Consider the following 23918-nt stretch of genomic DNA (forward strand, 5'->3'; position numbering starts at 1 on the left):
TCAGACCCTAGGACATGGTTCCAGAGAGAGACAGAGAGAGAGAGAGAGAGAGAGAGAGAGAGAGAGAGAGAGAGAGAGTGAACTTATCATTAAAACTGAACCAAGATTCGTTGGTTGATTTGGTTGATTCATTCGACCATAATTCAATTGATAAAAATGCTTCATTAAACAGAACTTAACATTTTATATCCAACAAAATACATACAGCATTTATTTTCTCTGCTTACTACTGTTTTCCCCTCCTTGTTTTTTTGTTTTTTTTGTTTTACAAGCTTCACTTTATAAAATATCGAATTCTGTTTAATAAAGCTCATTTTACCAAATGAATATGGTCAAACGAATTGACCGAAATATCTGGGCCCAGCTTTAAAAATGCGCCTTTATCTTTATTTCTACTGGCAATATTTCTTGCTTATCAACTATTTCACAAACTAATTTTCTATTCTATCTGACATTTTTATTTAATCTTTACCCCCCCCCCCTCATGTGATAAGCTGTATCTGCTAAGTGCTGTATTCTGTCATAGACTGCAAGATATTATATTTCTAGCTGTCCATGGTTTTGTGTAGGTGTGTTTGGCAGAAACTGTGATTAATTCACTGCGGCATGCTGGGAAACAGAAGATGAAACGTTCTTTGCTGCTTCGTCTCTTTCTCCTGCAGTGTATCCTAGCCAATAGCTGACCGCTTTCCCTGGATTGCTTTCGTTTAGGTCAATTATGAAAATCAATGTTTGGCTCAAGTCTGCCTGGTTAGTGGTCAATGAGACAATCAATGATTTGGCAGAAAGAATAAAATAAGTTAAAATAGAAGACATTGTATGCTCTATGTTTCATTGTTTTCAAAATGTTTTTACATCAAAGTGGAGCATTGCTTTTTAAATATGCTTACGTCAAAGTAAATCATGCCTTTTTAAATATTTTTACATCGAAGTGAATCATTACTTTTTAAATATGCTTACATAAAAGTCGATCATTACTTTTGAAATATTCCTACATTGAAGTAGATCATTACTTTTTAAATATTTTGACATCAAAAAGATCATTACTTTTTAAATATTTGACACCAAAAAGATCATTACTTTTTAAATATTCTAACATTAAATTAGATCATTGCTTTTTAAATAATCCTACATCAAGATGAATCACTGCTTTTTAAATAATCTTTCATCAAAGTAAATCATAGCTTTTAAAATATTCTTCCATCGAAATAGATCATTGCTTTTTAAATATTCTAATGTCAGAGTAAATCATTTAAAAAAAAAATATTATTACATAAAAGTGAATCATTGCTTTTTAAATATTATTACACCAAAATAGATCATCGCTATAAAAATATTTTTACATCAAAGTAGATCATTGCTTTCTAGTTTTGTTGCATAAAAGTACATTATTTCCTTTTTAAAATATTCATATATCAAAGTAGATTATTTCTTTTAAATATTTTTCCATCAAGTAGATTATTGCTTTTTAAATTATTCTCACATCAAAATGAATAATTACTTTCTGAATATTCTTACATCAAAGTAAATTATTGTTTTTTTTAAAATATTTTTTACATTAAAGTAGATTATTTCTTTTTTAAATATATTTACATCAAAGTGAATCATTGCTTTTTAAATGTTCTTACATTAAAGTAAATAATTACTTTTTAAATATTCTTACAGCGAAGTAGCTCATTACTTTTTCAAGATTTTTCTATCAACGTAGATCATTGTTTTTTCAATATTCTTACATTTAAGTGGATCATTGTTTTAAAGTAATTTTACAGTAAAAAGATTATTGCTTTTTAAATATTCTTACATCAAAGTAGTTCATTACTTTTAAGTATTCTTACATCAAAGTAGATCATTACTTTTAAATATTCTTACATCAAAATGAACAGTTGCTTTCTAAACATTCTTCCATCAAATTAGATCATTGCTTTTTAAATCTTTCCACAGCAAATTAGATCATTACTTTTTAAATATTATTGCATAAAAATGAATAATTACTTTTTAAATATTCTTACATCAAATAGATCATTGCTATTTAAATATTCTTACATCAAAATGAATTATTACTTTCTAAATATTCTTGCATCAAAGTATATTATTGCTTTTGGAATAGTATTTCATGAGAGCATGCTACTCCCATGGATTAAATTAAGGATTCTGTTTGAAATTTAAAACAGCTTTCTGAGTGTGACAAGATACATCTGATAAAGGTGTTACATCAGCCAAAATATTTTGAAAATAGCGCCGGCGGTGAGAACACTAGTCCGAATAATCCATATGATACAAATTACCAATTCTCTATATATTATTTTAATTGGAATTCATTGGATAATAGTCTGCAGTAAATAAAAATTAATAAAATTTACCAATTCTCATTTGAAAAATTCCAAGGCAGACTTTTTTAATTCTTCAAGTTTCTTACCCAGAACCCTGGTTAGCTCTGCTAATAAGAGAGCAATTCAAATGTCAACCAAAATGCTATTAGTTCAGAAAGTATTTCGAAATGAATTAATCTATTTTTCAGGATTTCAAGATGGAGTTTGTTTTACAGTTCGACCATTTGAAGTTGATGGTACTAGCAATTGCTGAAAAGCAATCACTGCATTCTTATATTATGGAAAAATTCCAAAAATATTCTTTCATCAAAGTGGAATATTGCTTTTTAAATATTTTTACGTCAAAGTAGATCATTGCTTTTTAAATATTCTTACATAAAAGTCGATCATTACTTTTTAAATATTCTTACATAAAAGTAGATCATTACTTTTTAAATATTCTTACATAAAAGTAGATCATTACTTTTTAAATATTCTTACATAAAAGTGGATCATTACTTTTTAAATATTCTTACATAAAAGTGGATTATTACTTTTTAAATATTCTTACATAAAAGTGGATCATTACTTTTTTAAATATTCTTACATAAAAGTGGATCATTACTTTTTAAATATTCTTACATAAAAGTAGATCATTACTTTTTAAATATTCTTACATAAAAGTAGATCATTACTTTTTAAATATTCTTAAATAAAAGTGGATCATTACTTTTTAAATATTCTTATATAAAAGTGGATCATTACTTTTTAAATATTCTTACATGAAAGTGGATCATTACTTTTTAAATATTCTTACATGAAAGTGGATCATTACTTTTTAAATATTCTTACATAAAAGTGGATCATTACTTTTTAAATATTCTTACATAAAAGTAGATCATTACTTTTTAAATATTCTTACATAAAAGTGGATTATTACTTTTTAAATATTCTTACATAAAAGTGGATCATTACTTTTTAAATATTCTTACATAAAAGTGGATCATTACTTTTTAAATATTCTTAAATAAAAGTGGATCATTACTTTTTAAATATTCTTACATAAAAGTAGATCATTACTTTTTAAATATTCTTACATGAAAGTGGATCATTACTTTTTAAATATTCTTAAATAAAAGTAGATCATTACTTTTTAAATATTCTTACATAAAAGTAGATCATTACTTTTTAAATATTATTACATAAAAGTGGATCATTACTTTTTAAATATTCTAACATAAAAGTGGAATATTGCTTTTTAAATATTTTTACGTCAAAGTAGATCATTACTTTTTAAATATTCTTACATAAAAGTGGATCAATACTTTTTAAATATTCTTACATAAAAGTAGATCATTACATTTTAAATATTCTTACATAAAAGTGGATCATTACTTTTTAATATTCTTACATAAAAGTGGATCATTACTTTTTAAATATTCTTACATAAAAGTAGATCATTACTTTTTAAATATTCTTACATAACAGTAGATCATTACTTTTTAAATATTCTTACATAAAAGTGGATCATTACTTTTTAAATATTCTTACATAAAAGTAGATCATTACTTTTTAAATATTCTTACATCAAAGTGGATCATTACTTTTTAAATATTCTTGCATAAAAGTAGATCATTACTTTTTAAATATTCTTACATAAAATAGATTATTGCTTTTAAATATTCTTACATTTAAGTTGATCATTGTTTTTTTTAAGTATTTTTGCACTAAAATAAATCATTATTTTTTAAATATTCTTACCTCAAGGTAGATCATTGCTTTTTAAATATTCTTACATCAAAGTCGATAATTACTTTTTAAATATTCTTGCATCGAAGTAGATCATTATTTTTTAAATATTCTTACACCAAAGTTGATCATTGCATTTTAATATTATTACATCAAAGTAGATCATTGCTTTTTAATTATTTTGACATTAAAGTGGATCATTACGAGTATACTACTCTCGTGGATTAAATGAAGGGTTCTGTTTGAAATTCCAAGACAGAGTCTTTTAATTCTTCAAGTTTCTTACCCAGAACCAGTTCGACCATTTGAAGACGATAGCACTAGCAATTGCTGAAAAACAATCAATGCATTTCTATTTTATGGAAAAATGCCAGTGTTTGCATATTTCATTTGGAACTAGATGAAGAGCAGCAATGGCAGTTTTGTTCTTTAAATCGCACTGACTACAAGAAACAAGAACTGATATAGTTCTTGTTTACAATGCCTACCCACGGAACGAAGTTAGGCACCAGGGTCGTTTTTTAATGGTGGAGAAAAGGAATAAAAATAAAAATTGTCTCAGTTGTGAAGAATTTCTCCTCCAATGAGAGAGAATAAGAAATTGAAGTGCAGCATCTGAAGAAAAGGTACTACACTTTGATCTTGGCCGGAATGCCAAGAACAAGAACTGATACAGTTGCATCCATTTTTATAAAATTTTGTTCACCAAAAATATTGATATTAAAAAATAAGGTTCTACTGTGATAGATCCAGATTTATAGATGGGGAGCTGAGCAGCTAAATGTTTGTTCATGTTGCAGTTAAAAGTACTAATGCAGTTTACAGACCGTGCTATTTTTTTTAGAAAGGATTTTCAAGTTCAATTCAATTTTTGCCATATCTTTTATTCATTAAATTTTTAGATAAAAGTACAGAATAGTTAACAAAGCGCCCTCCCTCTTTTTTTTTAATAACGTTATTATTTTAGCATGGTTTGTAGTAAAGTGCACAAGTACCCATTTTTAATTTCTGCATGTTGGTAGAGTCGGGGGAAACAGGAAGTTGGAAGGTCATTCTAAAGGATAGTGGTTCAAGAAAAACTAGTTGAGCAGAAGATCTACAAGCATCTAGGGATCTCTAGAATCTCCCACATCTGGGCAGGAGATGTTCGGTGTCCCCTATCCTGCCTTGATAGAGTTCAAAGCCGGCTTCAAAATCTAGTAGGAATGCCTTTTCTCTTCACTGCTTTCCCACAGAAGAGACGTTGCGGGCATGTCTCTGCTCTATTGCTATTTTCATGGCAAATACTCGACTGAACTCCACGCTATGGTCCCCCCCTCACCAAACTTTCACAAAAATACACTCGACTAGCTACAACCACTATATATGCTTTTCCCTACTCTCTATCTTTGCTTAAATCTAAATGCAGATTCCATGAACACAGCTTCTTTCCCAGAACTGCCTGCCTTTGGAACACTGCTCTGCTGGCCTACTGCCCAGTTGAATACAACATGGTAGCCTTCAAATCCAATGTAAACAAGTTCTTGTTAAACTGTCCTCATAAATAATCAAATTCTACCTGATTTACACCATTAGTGATTACTACACGACCACCTTACATTCATTAACCCTTATCCTCAAGTGGCCTTCAGGCCTTGATAAGTGATGACTTCAAGTAAAAAGAGAAAAAAGATGTGGAATTTTGCTGCATGTTGGATTGGTTGGAGTATTTATGTCAGGGGAGGCACAAGTGTAGAAAGTTCACTGGAGCACATTTCGTGGAAGTGCTTGTAAAACAAAGGATGCGATACCGTGGCGATATGACCAGAACTTCTCCATAACATTCTAACTTTCAAATAATCTGACTCTTGACATGATCGTATCAACTTGAATTTTTTTGCAACTGACTCATATACTGAATTGCCTGGCCGATTTGTATGGCCGAACTCTTCAAAGATATTAATATCCTAATAGAAGATTTCTCTTCACAATTTTTTACTTTTTTAATGAATTACTTGTGGTACTCGAGGAAATCCCACGGTGGCATCTTTCATATGTAATATATTGTTGTTGGGCATTCTGTGGACGTTCAGCGTTAATGGAGACCTCGAGGTATAATTGTAGCCCTTTTGTTAAAACTGTAAAAGTATTTATCTAAATAATCTGTTTAATGTAGTGTCAGAATATATCTGGTTATCACGGTTTATCTCCAATATCCTCATATGAGCCTGTGACATTGTTATGTGGGGGGAAGAGGTGTCTGTTTATATTGCGTCAAATGTTTTCATTACGGAACATCAGCCCTTTTGAGGGGTTTATAAAAACGAAGCAGAACGTACCTTTTATATCTTATTCGCATCTCTTGTCTGTATCCTTTCGTGGTTTTGTGTCCTGATGTCGGCTCACCTGAAACAAAAGCTTTCCCATGCATAACAACAGACGCAAATCTCATTTCTCTGGACAATTAGGACTTTATTCAGCTTCACAGTTGAAGTCAAGTCCCTGTTCTCTGCTCATCCTTAGGAGGAGAGTGGGAATTTTGCTATCAGTTTATCTGCCATTCATCATCATCTCTCACTGCTCCCATGAAAAGTCTTCCATCTTTTTAGAATCATGACAGACTAATTGCCTGTGAATTAACTGTAGACTGTTAAATTCTGAACTGACTGGAAAAACGCATGTGCGTCCCTATGCAGTAACCCCCGTTAATCAGCTTACACTGAAAATGCACTGAGCTGCCTCGTGACCCTTAATGCATGCAAGTGCACATGTTGTCAATGGAAGTCAATGGGTTTGAAACTTCGACCTCTGTGCACTTAATTTAAAATACAAACCAACTGTGTTCAACTTATACCACATTAACTGCTTTATTTTTACACAACAATATTTCTGTTGTATGGATACTCGGTGCATATGGAAACCCCACGATATTATATCAGTTTTAGACAGAACAGATACTACTCTTGGATCCTAACCAGAAGACCAAGAAGGTATACTTCAGTTTCATGTACTGCCTCAAAGAAAACATCATTTTTTTTTTCTATTTAAATTTTTCCTTTTTACATTGCGTCTTCAGTGATTGATAGATCCTAATCATTAAAACAGAGGATGGAAGGTGATAACGTACTACGAACATTAAATTAGCGAATCTATATACTAATTTATTATTCGTAGTATGTTATCGCCATCTATCCTTCTTTTTTTTTTAATAAATAAGATCTCCTGATCAAATAATTTATAATCTGGAAACCGTGACACACATACGTTAAAGATATTAATGTATAAATGATGATGATGATAATGATTATTATTATTATCTATATATATAAAAGTGGAAATGTGTGTATGTATGTATGTTCGCTTTTTGTGTATGTCCAAGAAAGGCTTTTTTCCAAGAAGCGATCGGTCGACTCATTCTTAAAACTTTTTATATCACGCCTAAATGATAATATCTATGAGTTAACAACCGGGGTCGCCTGTCTATTTAATTTGCCCGACTTTGAAAAGAGAAATATTCAACAATTTTCGATCGCCGCATGTGCATTACGCTTTTTCGCATAAAAAAAAGAAGCGAACAGACTCGCGTTAAATAAAACACTGTCCCGCACTCAACGTCATTAACTCGTCAAAAACGGGCACCTGCCGTTAAACGTCACACTTTTTTTTTTTCATTTTATTATTTTCTAACTGCGCGTCAAGGTTTCTTTTTTTTTTTTTAAACAGACACCCGGCCAACGATTTTTCTTTTCATTTACCCAAAAATACACTCCTACAAACACCCGGGCAACGCCGGGTACCCCCCGCTAGTTAAAAATAAAATCAAGTGATTTGCAGGAAAGTTGGATTTTTATCAGTTCCTTCTGCGGCCATATTCATTTTGTCTTTGTATTTTTCATCTTTTTGTTTTAGTTTTTAATTTCTTCTTCTTCTTCTTCTTCTTCTTTCTTTCTTTCTTTCTTTTATCTATATTTTCCCTCTTTTAACCTTATTTATCCCATTTCCAAAGAAAATTATATTTTTTTGTAATTTTCTTTCATTTCAAATTCTTTATAAAATTCCAATTGATTTTTGTCCTTTTCGTTTCCTGAATCTTTGATCTTCGCGTTTTTCCTCCCCTCACACTGTTGACCTCCTTCTCGTTCTTTTCTGGTTTCTTTACGAAGTTCATTTATATTCCAATTGAATCTTACTTTGCATTCGAAATCAATAACACGACTGGAAATCAAAGTTGCAGCTGATCATATTAAACTTCCAAGAATATCAAAGCAAAAAAAAAAAAAAAAAAAAAAAAAAAAACGAAAAAGAGAAAGAACATTATTTCTATTTTTATCCCTAGAATTTATTATTTTTTTTAATACAATCATTTCTAGTTTCTTAGAGGCAACTCATCTTCTGATGTTTTGGAACCACATCACCTATTCATTTTTACTGCTCTTTGTGAAAACGAATAGAGCTTTCTTTGACTGTTGATAATATCTACATTACATTTCTCTTAGTCTTCCTGTTTGTATGTCTGTCTGTTCCACTTTTTTTTCAATCATATTTTTAGTGTCGTAAGGACTCGTTGCATATTGGATACAGTACTTGGTAGATTATATGCGGCGCTTCTACACTTTATCGCCGGAACTGGAGATGCCATTTTATTTCAAGCACCTGTCGATTAGAATCAGAGGGAGAAATCAGTATTTTAAACTATGGCCGAAATTAGAAATAAATAACAAAAAAATTAAACTAGATAAACTCCCGAAAAGAACTATGAAAAAAAGTAAATAAAGAAAGTGAAAGAGAACATATATCCATAATTGTTTAATTGGAAATGTTTTGATTTAACTGATGAAAACGGGAAAGTTTTTCATTTATTTTTAGGTTAATTTATTCTTTCCGGAAGCAATCGTTCTTCAGTTTATATTTTTGTTATTTATTTCATGCTTCGGCGATGGTTTAAAATACTGATTTCTCCCTTGAATTTTAACAGCAGGTGCGCGAAATAAAATGGCGTCTCCAGTGTAGAAGTACCTTATATTCTTCTGGTGGTTGAAAGTTCAATCCTCAGTGTGGGTGACACTAAAAATACAATTGCAAATTACGGACGGAACGAGAACATATTACTCCCATGGATCAAATAAAGAGTTCCATTTTAAATTTTCTGCAGATTCCCGAGTTCGACAAAAAGATGAACCTGAGAAAGTTGAGGGTTATTTATATTATCTGGATTCTTCGGACTACTGCTTTCATATTGAGCGTCATTTTTTACAACGTTTTAGTCAATGTAACCTCCGACCTTCTTTGTGAAAATGACACTTAAGATGAGAACAGTGGTCCGAAGAATGCAAGCAATACAAATTTCAGAGGTTATTGTTGTGAGTTGCATTGTGAGCAGAAAAGATTAAGAAGAAGCAGAAATTTCAGCGAGAAAAATTTGCAACACGTGTGAACGATAGAGAGGAATTTTTTTTATTGAACACAAGCAAAATATTTACAAAGAGAGATAATAAAATGACAGGAGTTATCGAACTTCCAACCCGAGTTATCGGACTTGCACCAGTTATATCGACCCAAACGTTGTGCGCATAATACTAAAGTTGAGAACAGTAGTGAAGAATAATCCAAATAATTAATCCTCATCACAAAAATTCAGAAAAAAAAAAAAACTATGCAAACCTGTGAAGATTTCTGAGAAGATTGAAAGTTTTTGCACCTTCAAACAACAACAGAATAATTTTGAAGGATAGAAGCAATTTTCGATAGCATATTCTTTAAAATAATGATTACAATATTATCAGAGCCAATTGCTTTGCTAGCATCAACGCTTGTGATAAATTTAGTAATATCGCAGACTGATAAATCTATTTTCCTTCATAGAAGGAAAAAATCCGGAAATACATAGTTCTGATAACAAATGGTAGAATATGAAATAAATTTGAGTGATTTTCAATAATAGCCAATAAAGTAAAAAAAAAAAAGGGAGTGAAAAAATAATATATACGAATAAATGTTACTAAAGGCAAGATAAATTACTCTTCTATCTACCTGGATAAGTTTTTTTTGTGTGTGTTTTAACTTATTTTAAAGTGTTTTTTAATTAAAAATACCGGTAGGGTAAAGCGTGTCGAGTTAGAATGAAAAATAACATGTTGGTTTCGTTTGAGCCATAGTCGAGTCTCGATAATTACTCAAAATTCAAGCATTAAACAAAATACTGGTAGAAACACATCCAATAAATGTCACAAATCGTGAGAAAATGTAATGTTCTACCAATATTTTGTTTTATTTTTTATTTTTGAGCGATTATCGAGGCTCCACTATGACTTTAATGAGAACACCATTTTGCTTTTCGTTCTAACTCAACAGAATTTACACTACCTTTATTTTTAAGTTAAAAAAATACAACAAAAAATCGCTAAAGTTAAAACACAAAAAAATATCTATGTAGGTAGAAGAGTAACTAATCTTGCCTTTGGTAACATTTATTTGTTGTGCATTCTTTTTCATCCCTTTTGTTTTGTTTTGTTGGTTATTCTTGTAAATCGCCCAAATTAGTTTTCAAAAGGTTTGGTTGTGTTAGATACTGGAGAAATCATCGTTGGTTCATTCATGATGGCTGAGACAGAAGTCTTCAAATCTTTGCTTCCCTGCTGATTACAACGTGGCCGTCTTTAATTCAATGCCAACAAATATTTGTCAAGCTGCCCTCTTAAGGGAATCTTCGTTGATTTTGTTCATATTGAAAGACTGGATATAGAACAGTTGGATGTAGTAGGGTTTGTTGGCAGGGGAGAGTCAAGGAAAAAATAGAAGACGGTGATAAAGCTCATAAAGATCGTGCCTCAGGATTGTCTGGTCTGCATGAAGTTCTCCTCATTGGTTGTAGCTATTTGTTAATCTGAAGTATTGCAGGGTTTTACCTTTGGCACCGAGAGTAGAACGGCTCTTTGCAATTGCATGCCAAGGCAGGGAGCATTACTCAGAACACACAAAGAAATAGCAGAGAAGTAATGTTGCTACTTTTACTCCATTGGTTGGTGGTTCTGTACCTGACGCGTTTTTGCCTGCCACATGCAAGACAGAGACGACCAGAGGACAACGGATCTTGATGCTGACTCCTCCTGGATTTTCACCAGAACCCTGTTAGCCGTGTAAGTCTGATACTACATCGTTGCTACAGATACTATCATAGTGAGGAAACTTTGTATTGAAAGCCATGCTTAATTTCAAAAGAGTTTCCAATGGGTGACTAATCTATACAAGTCCTGGAGATAAAAAAGAGTCTTCGGTGGGTAGCTGATTTGTACAAGTCTTGAACTTTAAAATTTTGCAAGCAAAGAGCAAAGATCTTTCTCATGTGGATATGAAACATTATGTGTGGGAATTCTAAAAGATGAAATATCTTTATAGAGCAATTCCAGTTTCTTATTAGTTGCTAGCAGAACGTGGCTCCATTTGATTGGTCAGTTCCTATTGACAGTGTCTATAAGTAGAACCCTTCAATTTTCTTCAATCATACCCTCATTATATGCAAAAATATTGCAATAGAAAGGATTGGACTTTAGAGGAGTAGGAGAAAGTGACAAGGATAGCTTTGAAAGGAAAAGCGATAAATAATGCATCAGCTAAGACATTATTTTTTTCACCTTCGCATTATAGGTTCGAGCCAGCCTGTCTTTTTAACACCTCTTTCCACCTGGGGCTGCCTACTGTTGTTTGGATTTTCACTCCCTTGCTACTTCCACTTTTTTTAACACCTCTCTCCACCCGCCCCCCTCCTAGGGTTCCTTATTGCAACACCTCTACACACCCGGGCAAAGTAGGTTAGTTTGTGAGTCAATTTTTAAAAGCTGTACAACATATGCCAGCATTTGAAACGAACATTAAACTGAATATATAAGTGAACGGATATACGTTTTCTATTTGCATATGTAGTGATAAAAATGTTATTTCAAACTTAAGATTAATTGCTAAAATAAAATCATATTTTTTCAATGACTTCAAAATTATGCCCGAAATGGACTTGCAACCTTTTTGCAAAATCTTACACATAAATGTAAACTAATTCTATGAAGTTTTGTTTTACATTTTGTAACCATTTCGTAACCATTTTGTAACAGTTTTGTAACAGTTTTGTTTTACATTTCGTAACCGTTTTGTAACAGTTTTATTTTACATTTTGTAACCATTTTGTAACAGTTTTGTAACCATTTTGTAACAGTTTTGTAACCATTTTGTAACAGTTTTGTAACCGTTTTGTTTTACATTTTGTAACCGTTTTGTAACAGTTTCGTCACAGTTTTGTAATAGTTTTGTAATAGTTTTGCAAACGTTTTGTAACCATTTTGTAACCATTTTGTAATCATTTTGTAACCGTTTTGTTTTACATTTTGTAACACTTTTGTAATCTGCTAAATATTATTTTTTTTTATTTTCAGTTTCTGCTGCTGCAGTTGTCGGAATATGTTTTGGTGTGATGGTAGTACTCGCTACAGCATCGGCCATTGCATACAAGTGTTATAAACGGCAACTAGCCAAGAATGCTCAAAACCGCCTTTCGTCGGCCATTAAAAAGGGCCTGAAAGAGAGTAACAATGGCAACTTGAAAAAGGTGTCATCGGCTCGAAAGGTGATCATGAAGTCAAAAGCCACAAGTCCTACATACCCTTCATCCAGCGAGCACATTGGAGGATCATTATCTGAACGAGGTCTCGTCAGTGGAAGCGGGGCAGGTCCACTTCCTTCTCAGTCCGACCCCTGCCAAGCAAAAGCAGAATACTACATTGAGAACGAAAAGGATGGCGCCACTCCTGAAAAAGACGAGAATATGCGCGAGGACCATGAGGACGATTTGAAGACGCTGCATCTTGGCACTCTGCACTTCTCGACTGAATATGACGCTCAAAAGAGCGCACTTCTGGTAACCATCTTGCAGGCGGCTGAACTGCCACCCCGCGAGCCAAGCGTTGGTGGCTGTGACCCTTACATCAAGCTTCAACTTCTACCAGAGAAAAAGCACAAATGCAAGACAAGGGTCCTTAGGAAAACCTTGAATCCTGTCTACGATGAAACCTTCACGTTTTACGGCATCAGCTTCAACCAATTGCAGACTATCACTCTGCATTTTGTGGTTCTTAGCTTTGACCGATTCTCACGAGACGAGATCATTGGAGAAGTTATTTACCCTCTGAACGGAGTCGACTTGTCTCAGAAAGAGGTTTCTGTGAGCAAGGACATCACGCCAAGGCATCTCAAGGTAGTTTTATTTTCAATCTTTATTTGTTACACAAAAAAAAAAAAATGAAATAAAATGCAAAGGATAAATTTCTGCATCACAATGGAATCTTCATATTAAGATGTTTGTTTTAAGTGAGTTCAATTTGAAAGTCAGTTCAATAGATTAATACATACCTTTCTCACAGAGTGATCCATTATTGTATTACTAGGCTAGCCTAAGCACAATCTATATGTAGATTTAAATACAAAATAAATATGTTTTACCTTTGATTTCTTTATACCAATAATTTAATTAGCATTTATAAAAAGGAAATACATTTTACTTTTAATTTGTTCATACCAATAACATTGTGAGGTCTAGAATTTTGCCCATTTATGAGGAATTCGTCTCTGGGGAATTGTTTAGTGATCTTTCATTATTCAACAAGACATGTGTGAGACATAGTTTAAGGAAACTTCAGGCATTTGCCAAAAAACATAAAATAGTCTAATAAAAACTTATGAGTATGAATTAATTCCATACTTCGGTCTTTGGAATGATAACTATATATATATATATATATATATATATATATATATATATATATATATATATATATATATATATATATGTATGTATATATATATATATATATATATATATATATACTAGACAAACTGTCTTGGCCCGGAGGGTCTAGTCTACATATATATAAATGTCAATGTCTATGTTTGCATTTCATATAGCAAGAAAAGTTAGAGAATCTGCATAGAAAACTAAAACTGTATCTATATATAAAACTTTTCAGGGAAGACAATGGAGGTAGCCCTGAATCTCAAAATACTCTCCTAAAGGAGCTGTGATGATAGAACCTCCCATAAAACTTCAAAGATAACCTATTTTGATGGAATTTAACTCATATGTATAAAATTCTCAGACTACATTCCTCACTACGTGCCAAATCTCTGCAGAATCTCCATAAAATTAAAATTTAAACCAGAAGACACATAATCAAAGAGTTCAGTTTCTTCTGACTATATTAAAAAGTGAAATCGGTAAAAAAAAAAAGCCATAGTAGTGTTCTTCATTCAATCCCAGGCAACATTGGATTTTTCTGCTGGTATGCAAACATATAGATAAGTGGTGACTACCGTGTAAAAAAAAATATATATATATATATAGATTAGTAGCAGGAGACTTCAGAACGAAGTTGTTGTGAAGTGCATGACCAAACCAGAAAACTTGTCTTTGGATCACGTGTTCTGTAATCGGAGGAACTGTGTTTTTGATGATCGTTGCTGGCAAGTCTGGTTTTAAAAGTCTTGAGTGCAGAGCCATTCTTGAAATAGAAAAAGTTGTTCCAAGCATAAAAAAAAAAAAATACCAGCATAAATCCAGACAGAGAAACTTTTGAAGACAATGGTTGGATCCAGTCATGATCAGCAGAAACATAGTGAATTTTTCGTGTGAAGATGTAAAAGTTATCACTGAAGAATTCAAAATGATTCAGTATATTTTATAAAGTGGTTCTCACATTCTGATTGGTTCATTGTCATCATGCATGGTTATAAATAGAATTGCTCAAACTTTGTGTTAATACCCTATCTATATTTTTAATGTTGCTGCTTTGGTTGCTTGGAGACTGGGTAGAAAGTACCAGTCAAGAATCCATTCTTGACAATCAGGCCGACAGGTGAGGGGCCAAGAACTGGCCCAGTACCTGTCAAACTGAAGTGCGCTGCTGGGTATTACCTAGGATGTCCACTCTCCCAGGCCTTGCCACCCGGCTTTTGGATGGGGCAAGTTTATCGCTTGTTGCTTGAGGCGTCCCAACTGGGGAATTCCGATGGGGATACCCAGGCAATTTTTGCTAGGCCAGAGTGCATTTAGGGGCACTGTCTGGTTATCCCCACTTTCCTACCTTGTGTCACTTCTTGCTGAGGTGGGCAGCAAGTAAATATCTACCCTCCCAATATTTTTTACCACAGGGTGGCCTCCTCACTGCTTCAGTTGCAGGACAAGAGTAGAAATACCAATCAACTATCCGTTCTCGACAATCAGTTTAACAGTTGCTGGGCCATTTATGTTGCCAATTACCTGTCTGACTGAAGTATATCGCATGAGTAGTGTCTAGGAAGTCCAGATTTTCAGGCCTTGTCATTTGGTTTTCGGGTGGAGTAAGTTCATTGCTTACTGTTTGAGGCGCCCCTACCGGGGAATACTTACAAGGCTGTCCATGCAATTATTGCTAGGTAGGGGAGCCTCAGACAGTAAGCAATGAACTTATTCCACCCGAAAACCAAATGACAAGACTTGAAAGTTTGACGTTGCTGACTTGATACTTCCCATTTTCTGACCTTGTATCACATCTTGCTGCAGTGGGAAGTAAGTAATAACTATCCTCTCCATAAAATATATTGCAACGAAAAAAGTATCATGTGAAGATCATATATTATTTTAATTCGAATTCATTATTGAGATGAGTATTATTTATTATTTTTATTTATTGCAGATTATTATCCTCATCTTTTCTTAGTTGTTTCACGACGTTTCGGCCAACTATTCCTCTGTCCTTCATCAGGTGGTAACCGCGGCGGATAGGAACTCTGAATCTCCTAACTGCATTCACTACAATTACTGCCTTCTGTAGTTGTTGTCGTCTCACCACGTTTTTGATGAAGGCCAAAAGAATAGTTAGCCGAAACGTCATGAAACAAGTAACAAAAGATGAGGATAATAGTCCGCAATAAATAAAATTAATGTGAGGATCAGTTTTACAGTAAAGACAACCTGATCAACGATTGATGAATGCAAATTTCAATTGATCGCTGAATTTCACCTTTTTATTACTAAAATCACATGTTCTAAAATTAAGTCTTTCCTCAGATCAAATGAACAAGTGCCAAAAGTTCAAGATTTTCTTTGCCAAGATTTGAATCTGCCTTTTTTATGAACCATTCTTTGTTTCTGTTGAATCAAATTGGATGATTGACTACAACTAAGACAAGTAGGAAATCTACAAGAAGCAAGCTTGAATATGCATTTCATATGAGTAATCTGATTCATACAGATCAAAATACTGAATGTATGAGATTGTCGGACTGACTTCCTCATCTTGGTTGTTATAGTCACAACGTTTCGGCCGTTTTGCCCTACGGCCTTCATCAGGTGTTTTGTATCGAACTGGGGTATAGCCAACCATGTCTGGATGGAGAGGGGGGACCATCGCCCCCTATGGGATGAAGTAAAAAATAATAAACAGAGAGACCCACTGGAAAGTGAGAAAACTTAAAGAAACAGCTCACATGCTCGGACATAACAACCTACTGAGCAAACCAAGCATAGAGCTGAATGCAATTTGGACACCTTGAATAACAACATAGGTTTAACATTAACAAACACCAACTAAGAATTGTCCTAGTGACATATGGCTGAGTGGTCCTAGACGTTGTATCAAAGTTTACAGTTTTTGCTGAGTTCAATTCTGAACGAAGGCAGTGAAAAGTAACATTCAAAACAGAGAATCAGCAACTATGTCCCAGAGCCTAGCTGGAGTCCGAACACGGTACCCCCGTAATAATAATAATAAAGGGTTGGGTTCGAGACTCCTAACAAACGGTTCCCTAGTTCGATACAAAACACCTGATAAAGGCCGGAGGGCAAAACAGCCGAAACGTTGTGACTATAACAACCAAGATGAGGAAGTCAGTCCGACAATCTCAATCAATGAAAACACCTCATCTCAAAAATACAGACAATTCCTATACTGAATGTAGTTAATTAAATATTAAAGATCAACTAAAAGTTTAGTTATTTTAAAAATAATGGTCAATTTAAATGGTAGTTATTTAAGAATAAAGACCAATTAAAAAAATTGTTATTTAAAGATTAAACATTAATTAAAAATTTGATTAAAAAGCAATTTAAATGATAGTTATTTAAGAATAAAAATCAATTAAAAATATTGTTTAAGGATTAAAAATTAATTAAAACTTTGGTTATTTTAAGATTAAAAAGCCATTTAAACACTAGTTATTTAAGAATAAAGATCAATTAAAAATATTGTTGTTTAAAAGTTAAAAATCTGGATTGAAAACAATGTCAAGATAAGCGGAGATCATGTAGAGCACGTAGTATTCCCAAATGGTCACCCATTTTAGTACTGACAAGGATCAATGTTACTTAACTTCGGTGATCTAATGGGAACAGGTGTGTCACCATGAATTATGACGCCAGAACAATTAAAAGTTTAGTTTTTTTTTAAATAAAGATCAATTTAAATAAAAATAACTACTCAAAAGAGTAGTTATTTAAGAATAAAATCAATTGAAAGTATAGTTATTCAAATATCAATGATCAAGTTTAGTGTAAGGAAAACTAACATTAAACTCCAAATCATTTTTGAATTCGGAAATTTTGAATTTTAATTTTACTTGAAAATAAATCCAAAGATTGCAACGACAAAAATATTGAATGTATTTTATTGAAAGTTTTTTTTCTATATTAAATCACAGTTTGAAGAAACCATTTGATGCAGACATTTTCTTTGGAAAATCTTTATAATATTTTTTATGTTTATTGTTATAATAATTTCTTTTTTTTTTTTTTTTTGGAAGAGATTGAGCCAATTTAGGTGAATTTTCATTGCTTTCAACAAAAATAAACATCTCATGAAAGTTCTCTTAGCTGTAACTATCTTACTTACCCTATTCCCGCAACAAAGATATTTTTATATCACTGCAAAAGTTTTCTATGGATTTCTGAAATCCCAAACATAGGTGTATATATATATATATATATATATATATATATATATATATATATATATATATATATATATATATATATTGATAGATACATGTTATTTGTTTTTGTTTTGCAATACTTTTTGAATGAATTCAATTATTTATATGAAGGTGCAATTTTACCTAAATGCGAGTTGAGAATCATTTACCCTTTGACCAATTTGGTACTCCCAAATGGGGAGCGCCATATGTATTGTTAAAATATAACTATCCACTGACACGTGTTTCACCATCTATGACTCATCATAGAGGGGGGGGTACCAAATTGGTCAAAGGGAAAATTATTTCCAACTCGCATTTAGGTAAAAATGCACTTTCTTATAAATAATTGAATTCATTAAAAAAGTATCACAAAACAAAAACAAATGACATCTAGATAAAAGCGCAATACATTCAGCAGTCATGTGAGATAGCCTGATGGTAGAGGTTTATGCTTCTTTCCATGGAGTCCCGATTTCGAATCTTGCTTGATTCAGCGACTCTGATGAGTTGTAGACGACGAAACACATATCAGTGGATAATTATATTTTAACGCTATATATATATGTCCAAACTTAAAAGCTATTCAAATATACGTTTCTCCAGTTTCCTATCTTTTTTTTTTAAAGCATGACCTTTGACATTATGTTAAATAGTGTTTTTAGATTATATTCTTTTTAATTTCCGTTCACATTTTCTTCCAATTTGCGGCAGATAAAAATCTAAGAATAATAAATTTAGTTTTGTTCTATCTGTCCTCTAGAAATTATTTTAAAATTCAAATTAAAGTTTCAATAATTTATTAGTATTGAAAAATACGGATGAAATTTTTGTTGAATGAAACGCTGAAAAAAATAAAATTATTCCCCCCACCCCCCAATAAAAACAAGGTGGGGCAGAATGGCGACATTTGATTCTGAACAAGAATATTTTTTACATGGCAACAAAAATGCACTTCAAAATTAAGCTTGGCAAGCCGACAAAAAGTATTATTTTACACTAAGTCCGATAGACTAACGAAAATACTGTTTTAAATTTAAGTGCAACAGATCAACGAATTTTATACTAAGTGTTACAGACCAACAAAAATACTATTTTACATTAAGTGTGACAGACCAATAAAAATGCACTTTTGAAATTAGTATGACAAACCAGCAAAAATATTTTTTTTACATAAAGTGTGACAGACCAACGAAAATGCATGTTTAAATGAAAGTCTGACAGACCAGCAAAAATACTATCTTACACAGTATAACGGATCAAAGAAAATACTATTTATGTTAAATACGACAGAACAGCGAAAATGCGTTTTTACACAAAGTAAACAAAGTGACAAACGATGTAAAATATTATTTTATACTGCAACAAACCAACGAAAATGCATTTTTAAATTAAAGGGTGACAGACCGAGGAAAATACTATTTTAAATTTTAGTGTGACAAACCGGACCGACCGATCTTTGAACATTTGTGAGTGCTTATACATCTAAAAGCACGTTTAAACATCGCATTTTTTAATAAAAATTCTCAGGCAAAAATAATTATCCTCAATAAAAATTAAGAAACATTTTCGGGTAGAATTTTAATCAAAAGTAAAAATCAGTTTTATTGTATTTTTCTGAATCCATGAATCTGAGCACAAATAATTTGGAAAAGTTGTGTAAAACAGGGGAGATAAATCAGTTTGTTTTTTCGGCAAATGTCAAAATGCTTATTAAATTGTTAGGTAAAATTTCAGAATGATTAAAAAAAACACCCCTTCCTCGTGTTAAGATTGGCTTTCTAAATGACATTATTATTTAGAAAGCCAATCTCAGCATGGAGAAAGGTGGGGGCCTTTACGTTGATAAAATTAATTTTTATTTTTAATTTTCTAGTAATTGGTGGGGATATTTATAATTACCTAATACATAAGTATATCAACAAGATTTTATTTTGAAATACAATTTTCATATATGTTTTAGACGTATAAGCATCCCCTTTTGTGTTTAGCACTAAAAACGATATGAATCAGCCTCATATGACTGTTCGACCAACTTGATTCTGTTGTTGACACGAGCTTCCCCAATTCTTTCCAGAATCAAGTACTCCCAAGAAAGACCACGTGAAGGTTGCCAACATGATTAAGTGGACAGTTCTATGTAACTGACCAGATTCGAACTTGGCGCACTCAAGTTGGCAGTCTGTGTCGTTAAGCACTTCACATAACTGTCTAGCAATAAAATTGCTTTTTCAACCCTCATGACAGACTGGCCAACCAAATTGACAGACCAACTTGAGAAGAAGCTACGATAGCTACAGGCCTACTGACTAATACAAAAAGAAATCAAAAGACAAGTACATTATTAAAATAAGTTTTCAAGAACTCCGAATGTTACTTGTATTCACTTGTACTTGTTATGGCTATCACCTTGGTTGGGTTGAGCCAGCTTACTCCCGACCAAGTTCAGTATCCTTGAAAATCGCATCCCTAAAGTCCTCGCTATGGCAGGGAGGTAGCAAAGTGATAGTATCAGGGCTATTTTCACTGAGAACTTTGGTTCTTGATAGGGCCATCCAAGCAGTGTTGGTCTTACATACAGCGTTATTAATGCCACAACTTAGCTAAAAGGGCTCTGGTGAAAGTCTGGGAGGTGTCTGTTCCAGCAACCGGCTACCTCAGGTCATTGTCCGTTCGTCTGTAGACAATCTGCATCAAACAGGACATATGTGAGGGTAGGACTTGGAACCTTTCACTTAACAAAATCCCAAAGAAACTTTCTCATGGGATGTTACACAAATAGATAACATTTATAGCTACTAATCACACTATATCCAACCTATTCTTAGTTTTTCATATGGAAATCCGTGCATACATCATGATCCCAGTCTCCTTCTCACTCATTTTTGATTTAGAATCCGAAGGTAAAAGCGCTTGTTTTATTTTCTTTGATACTTAACCCTTCCTTTGCTTTCTCACCTGTTCCCCATCTTTTTTATTGTCTCTTTTAAATGGAGTACAACAATGCCTTTAATTCTAGATTGCACAAACGTACACCCCCATCAAAGTGATTTTTCAAAAACATGATGTGAGACCGACAGTTTTAGCAAACTGACTCAAGCGAATAAAAATGATAGGAGTTCATCATAAGTGCATGAATGTATTTTCAAATGAATTTGACTTGAAAGCAAAATTAGGGTCAAAAATATTTTTTCACGGATTCAATGTTTATGGTTCAAAGAATGTTGATTTGTAAACAGAAATAAATCAAGCTTTCTGCACACATTGAAAGTATTTGACGATCATTTCTATGTCTAATTGTAGATCGTCCAGGCGAAAGATCTTTCTTCACAGCTCAAAAGAATAAACTATGAACTTTGAATAAACGTATCGCACTCAGCTGACTATAACATGGTCACTTACAAGTCAAATATAAGCAAAATGTTGTTGAGCCGTACTCTTGAATAAACAAAATCTCGCAATCCCTACCTGTCATTAGTGATGTCTCACTGACCACCTGACACACATTAGCTCTTATCCTCGAGTGACCTTCGGGTCTTGATAAGTGGTGACTCACCATGTATAAAAAGATAAACTGATTGCAATTAATCCCCTGCTTAGTAAGTTTGATGTAATCTATTTATTATTATGCTAGTAGCCATTGATAGACTGAAATGACTGATTTTTCACAAGTCTGGCTCAACCTTTAATGGTTAAAAATAGGTCTGACTTGAACACAGTAATAGGTCGACATTATTTCAATGCACATGAGTTAGCGCCACCTACAGACAAATAAACGCTTCTGTTTCTGATATATGCGCCTGTGAATCAACCTAACCCAATTATTATTAATTTTTAATTGTAGCAAAGAATGGAGAAATAATAGCAAATTTTTACTCTTTGGTTAAAAACTGTTCATCTCATTTTTATTCATGATGAACCAATTGTAAAAATTAAAAATGGCATCAAGTAATTTGATGTACATATTATAGGATTGCCTTCTTAGTGTACGGGTTTTAAGATAACTAAGTTGAATAAAAGATCCAGCTTGTTTACTTTGGCGCTAATACCCTTGGAAAATGCTCTAATTCTTTCTAACCGACTTCCTCTAAAGGAGGAAGTTTCATGGGAATATCAAATTCACAAGCGTTTCTCAGCTGCATGTACATCACGGTCAGGGGAGATAGGGATATTAGATTTTTGCAGTTTTTGCAGAGAGGTATAAACGTTCTCCTACATACGGCACCTGGTATTCCCAAATGGTCACCCATCTGATACTGACCAGGCCTACATTGCTGGTTTCTTAAAATACCGTGAAGTTCATAGGTCAATTCAGAAAAGATAAGCCAATTTGATTCTATATTGCAAACTGGAAACAAAATGGAAAACAAATTTTCGGAATTATATATCATTTTTTTATTGGAATCCTTTGAGATAATTCGTATATTTATTTATTTATTTATTTGTTTATTTATTTATTTATTTGTTTATTTATTTATTTGTTTATTTATTTATTTGTTTATTTATTTGTTTATTTATTTATTTTATTTGTTTATTTATTTATTTATTTTTATTTGTTTATTTATTTGTTTATTTATTTGTTTATTTATTTGTTTATTTATTTGTTTGTTTATTTATTTATTTGTTTTTTTATTTATTTATTTATTTATTTACTTATTTGTTTATTTATTTGTTTATTTATTTATTTATTTTTTTATTTGTTTATTTATTTGTTTATTTATTTATTTATTTGTTTGCTTTTTTATTTATTTATTTATTTATTTACTTATTTGTTTATTTATTTGTTTATTTATTTATTTATTTTATTTGTTTATTTATTTGTTTATTTATTTATTTGTTTATTTATTTGTGTGATTATTTATTTATTTATTTATTTGTTTATTTATTTATTTATTTGTTTATTTATTTATTTGTTTATTTATTTATTTATTTATTTATTTATTTGTTTATTTATTTATTTATTTATTTATTTGCAAATTGTTATCCTCATCTTCATAGGTGTTGTTGTTTCACCACGTTTTGGCCAATTCATCCTCTGGCTTTCTTCAAGTGATTAACCGTGACGGGATAGAAATGCTGAGTTTCGAAACTGTCACTAATAAGTAATTACTGCCTTCCATAGTTGTTGTCGTCTCACCATTGCCCGTGGAGCTGTGGATAGAGGCGTTCAGTCCCAATGGTTCCAGGTGAGCATTGTGTGAAGATAATGGTTTCAATCCTGCCCAAAGCAGGCCAGAGGATTAGTTGGCCAAACATGGTAAGACAACAACAACTATGGAAGGCAGTAATTACAGTTACGCAACTCAGCATTTTTATTTTGTCGGGGTTAACCACCTGAAGAAGGCCAGAGGATAAGTTGGCCGAAGCGTGGTGAAACAGCAACAACTATGAAAATGAGGATAAGTCCGCAAATAAATAAATAAATTTTCAGAAGTCCATCAAATGAGAACATTTTATTATTACAATAAAAAAAAGTAAAAGACACGTGATCAAGTCTTTATATTCTAAAAAATCGTGTCTAAACATAACAGGCGTCAAGAACTGTTATTTCGGAAGATTGTCATAGACGATGCTGCTAACGTATCTAAGCATGCATTTTTTTTTACTTATTTATGCAATCTTATCCCCGAGTGGCTTCCAGGCCTTGATAAGTGGTGGCCTCCATGTAAAAAAAAAAAAAAAATAATAAATAAATAAAAATAAAATATTCTCATTTTGTGCGGTCATGAAGTTCTGAAAAAAGTTTACACTCTTGGAATGGTTTCCACTTTCTCTCTTTTAGGATTATTTTAGTTTTCAGTTTCGTATCTCTCTATCTATCTATCTATCTATCTATCTATATATATATATATATATATATATATATATATATACCAGCCTGGGTGCCCGGCGTTG

At 32.3% G+C, this 23918-nt stretch overlaps 1 protein-coding gene across 2 annotated transcripts in view; it reads left to right on the forward strand.

Moving 5' to 3' along the window:
- The window catches only part of LOC145276739 (uncharacterized), a 187873-nt gene that overhangs the window by 62386 nt on the left and 101569 nt on the right, over positions 1-23918 (forward strand). For both annotated transcript variants that reach the window (XM_080127964.1, XM_080127965.1), the window contains exon 2: positions 12461-13278. In XM_080127964.1, coding sequence (XP_079984090.1) covers positions 12461-13278 — 818 coding nt within the window. The remainder of the gene's footprint in view (positions 1-12460; positions 13279-23918) is intronic.

The sequence above is a fragment of the Euprymna scolopes genome, chromosome 5 (assembly GCF_053919585.1).
Source record: "Euprymna scolopes isolate OS-2025 chromosome 5, ASM5391958v1, whole genome shotgun sequence".
Lineage (NCBI taxonomy): Eukaryota > Metazoa > Mollusca > Cephalopoda > Sepiida > Sepiolidae > Euprymna > Euprymna scolopes.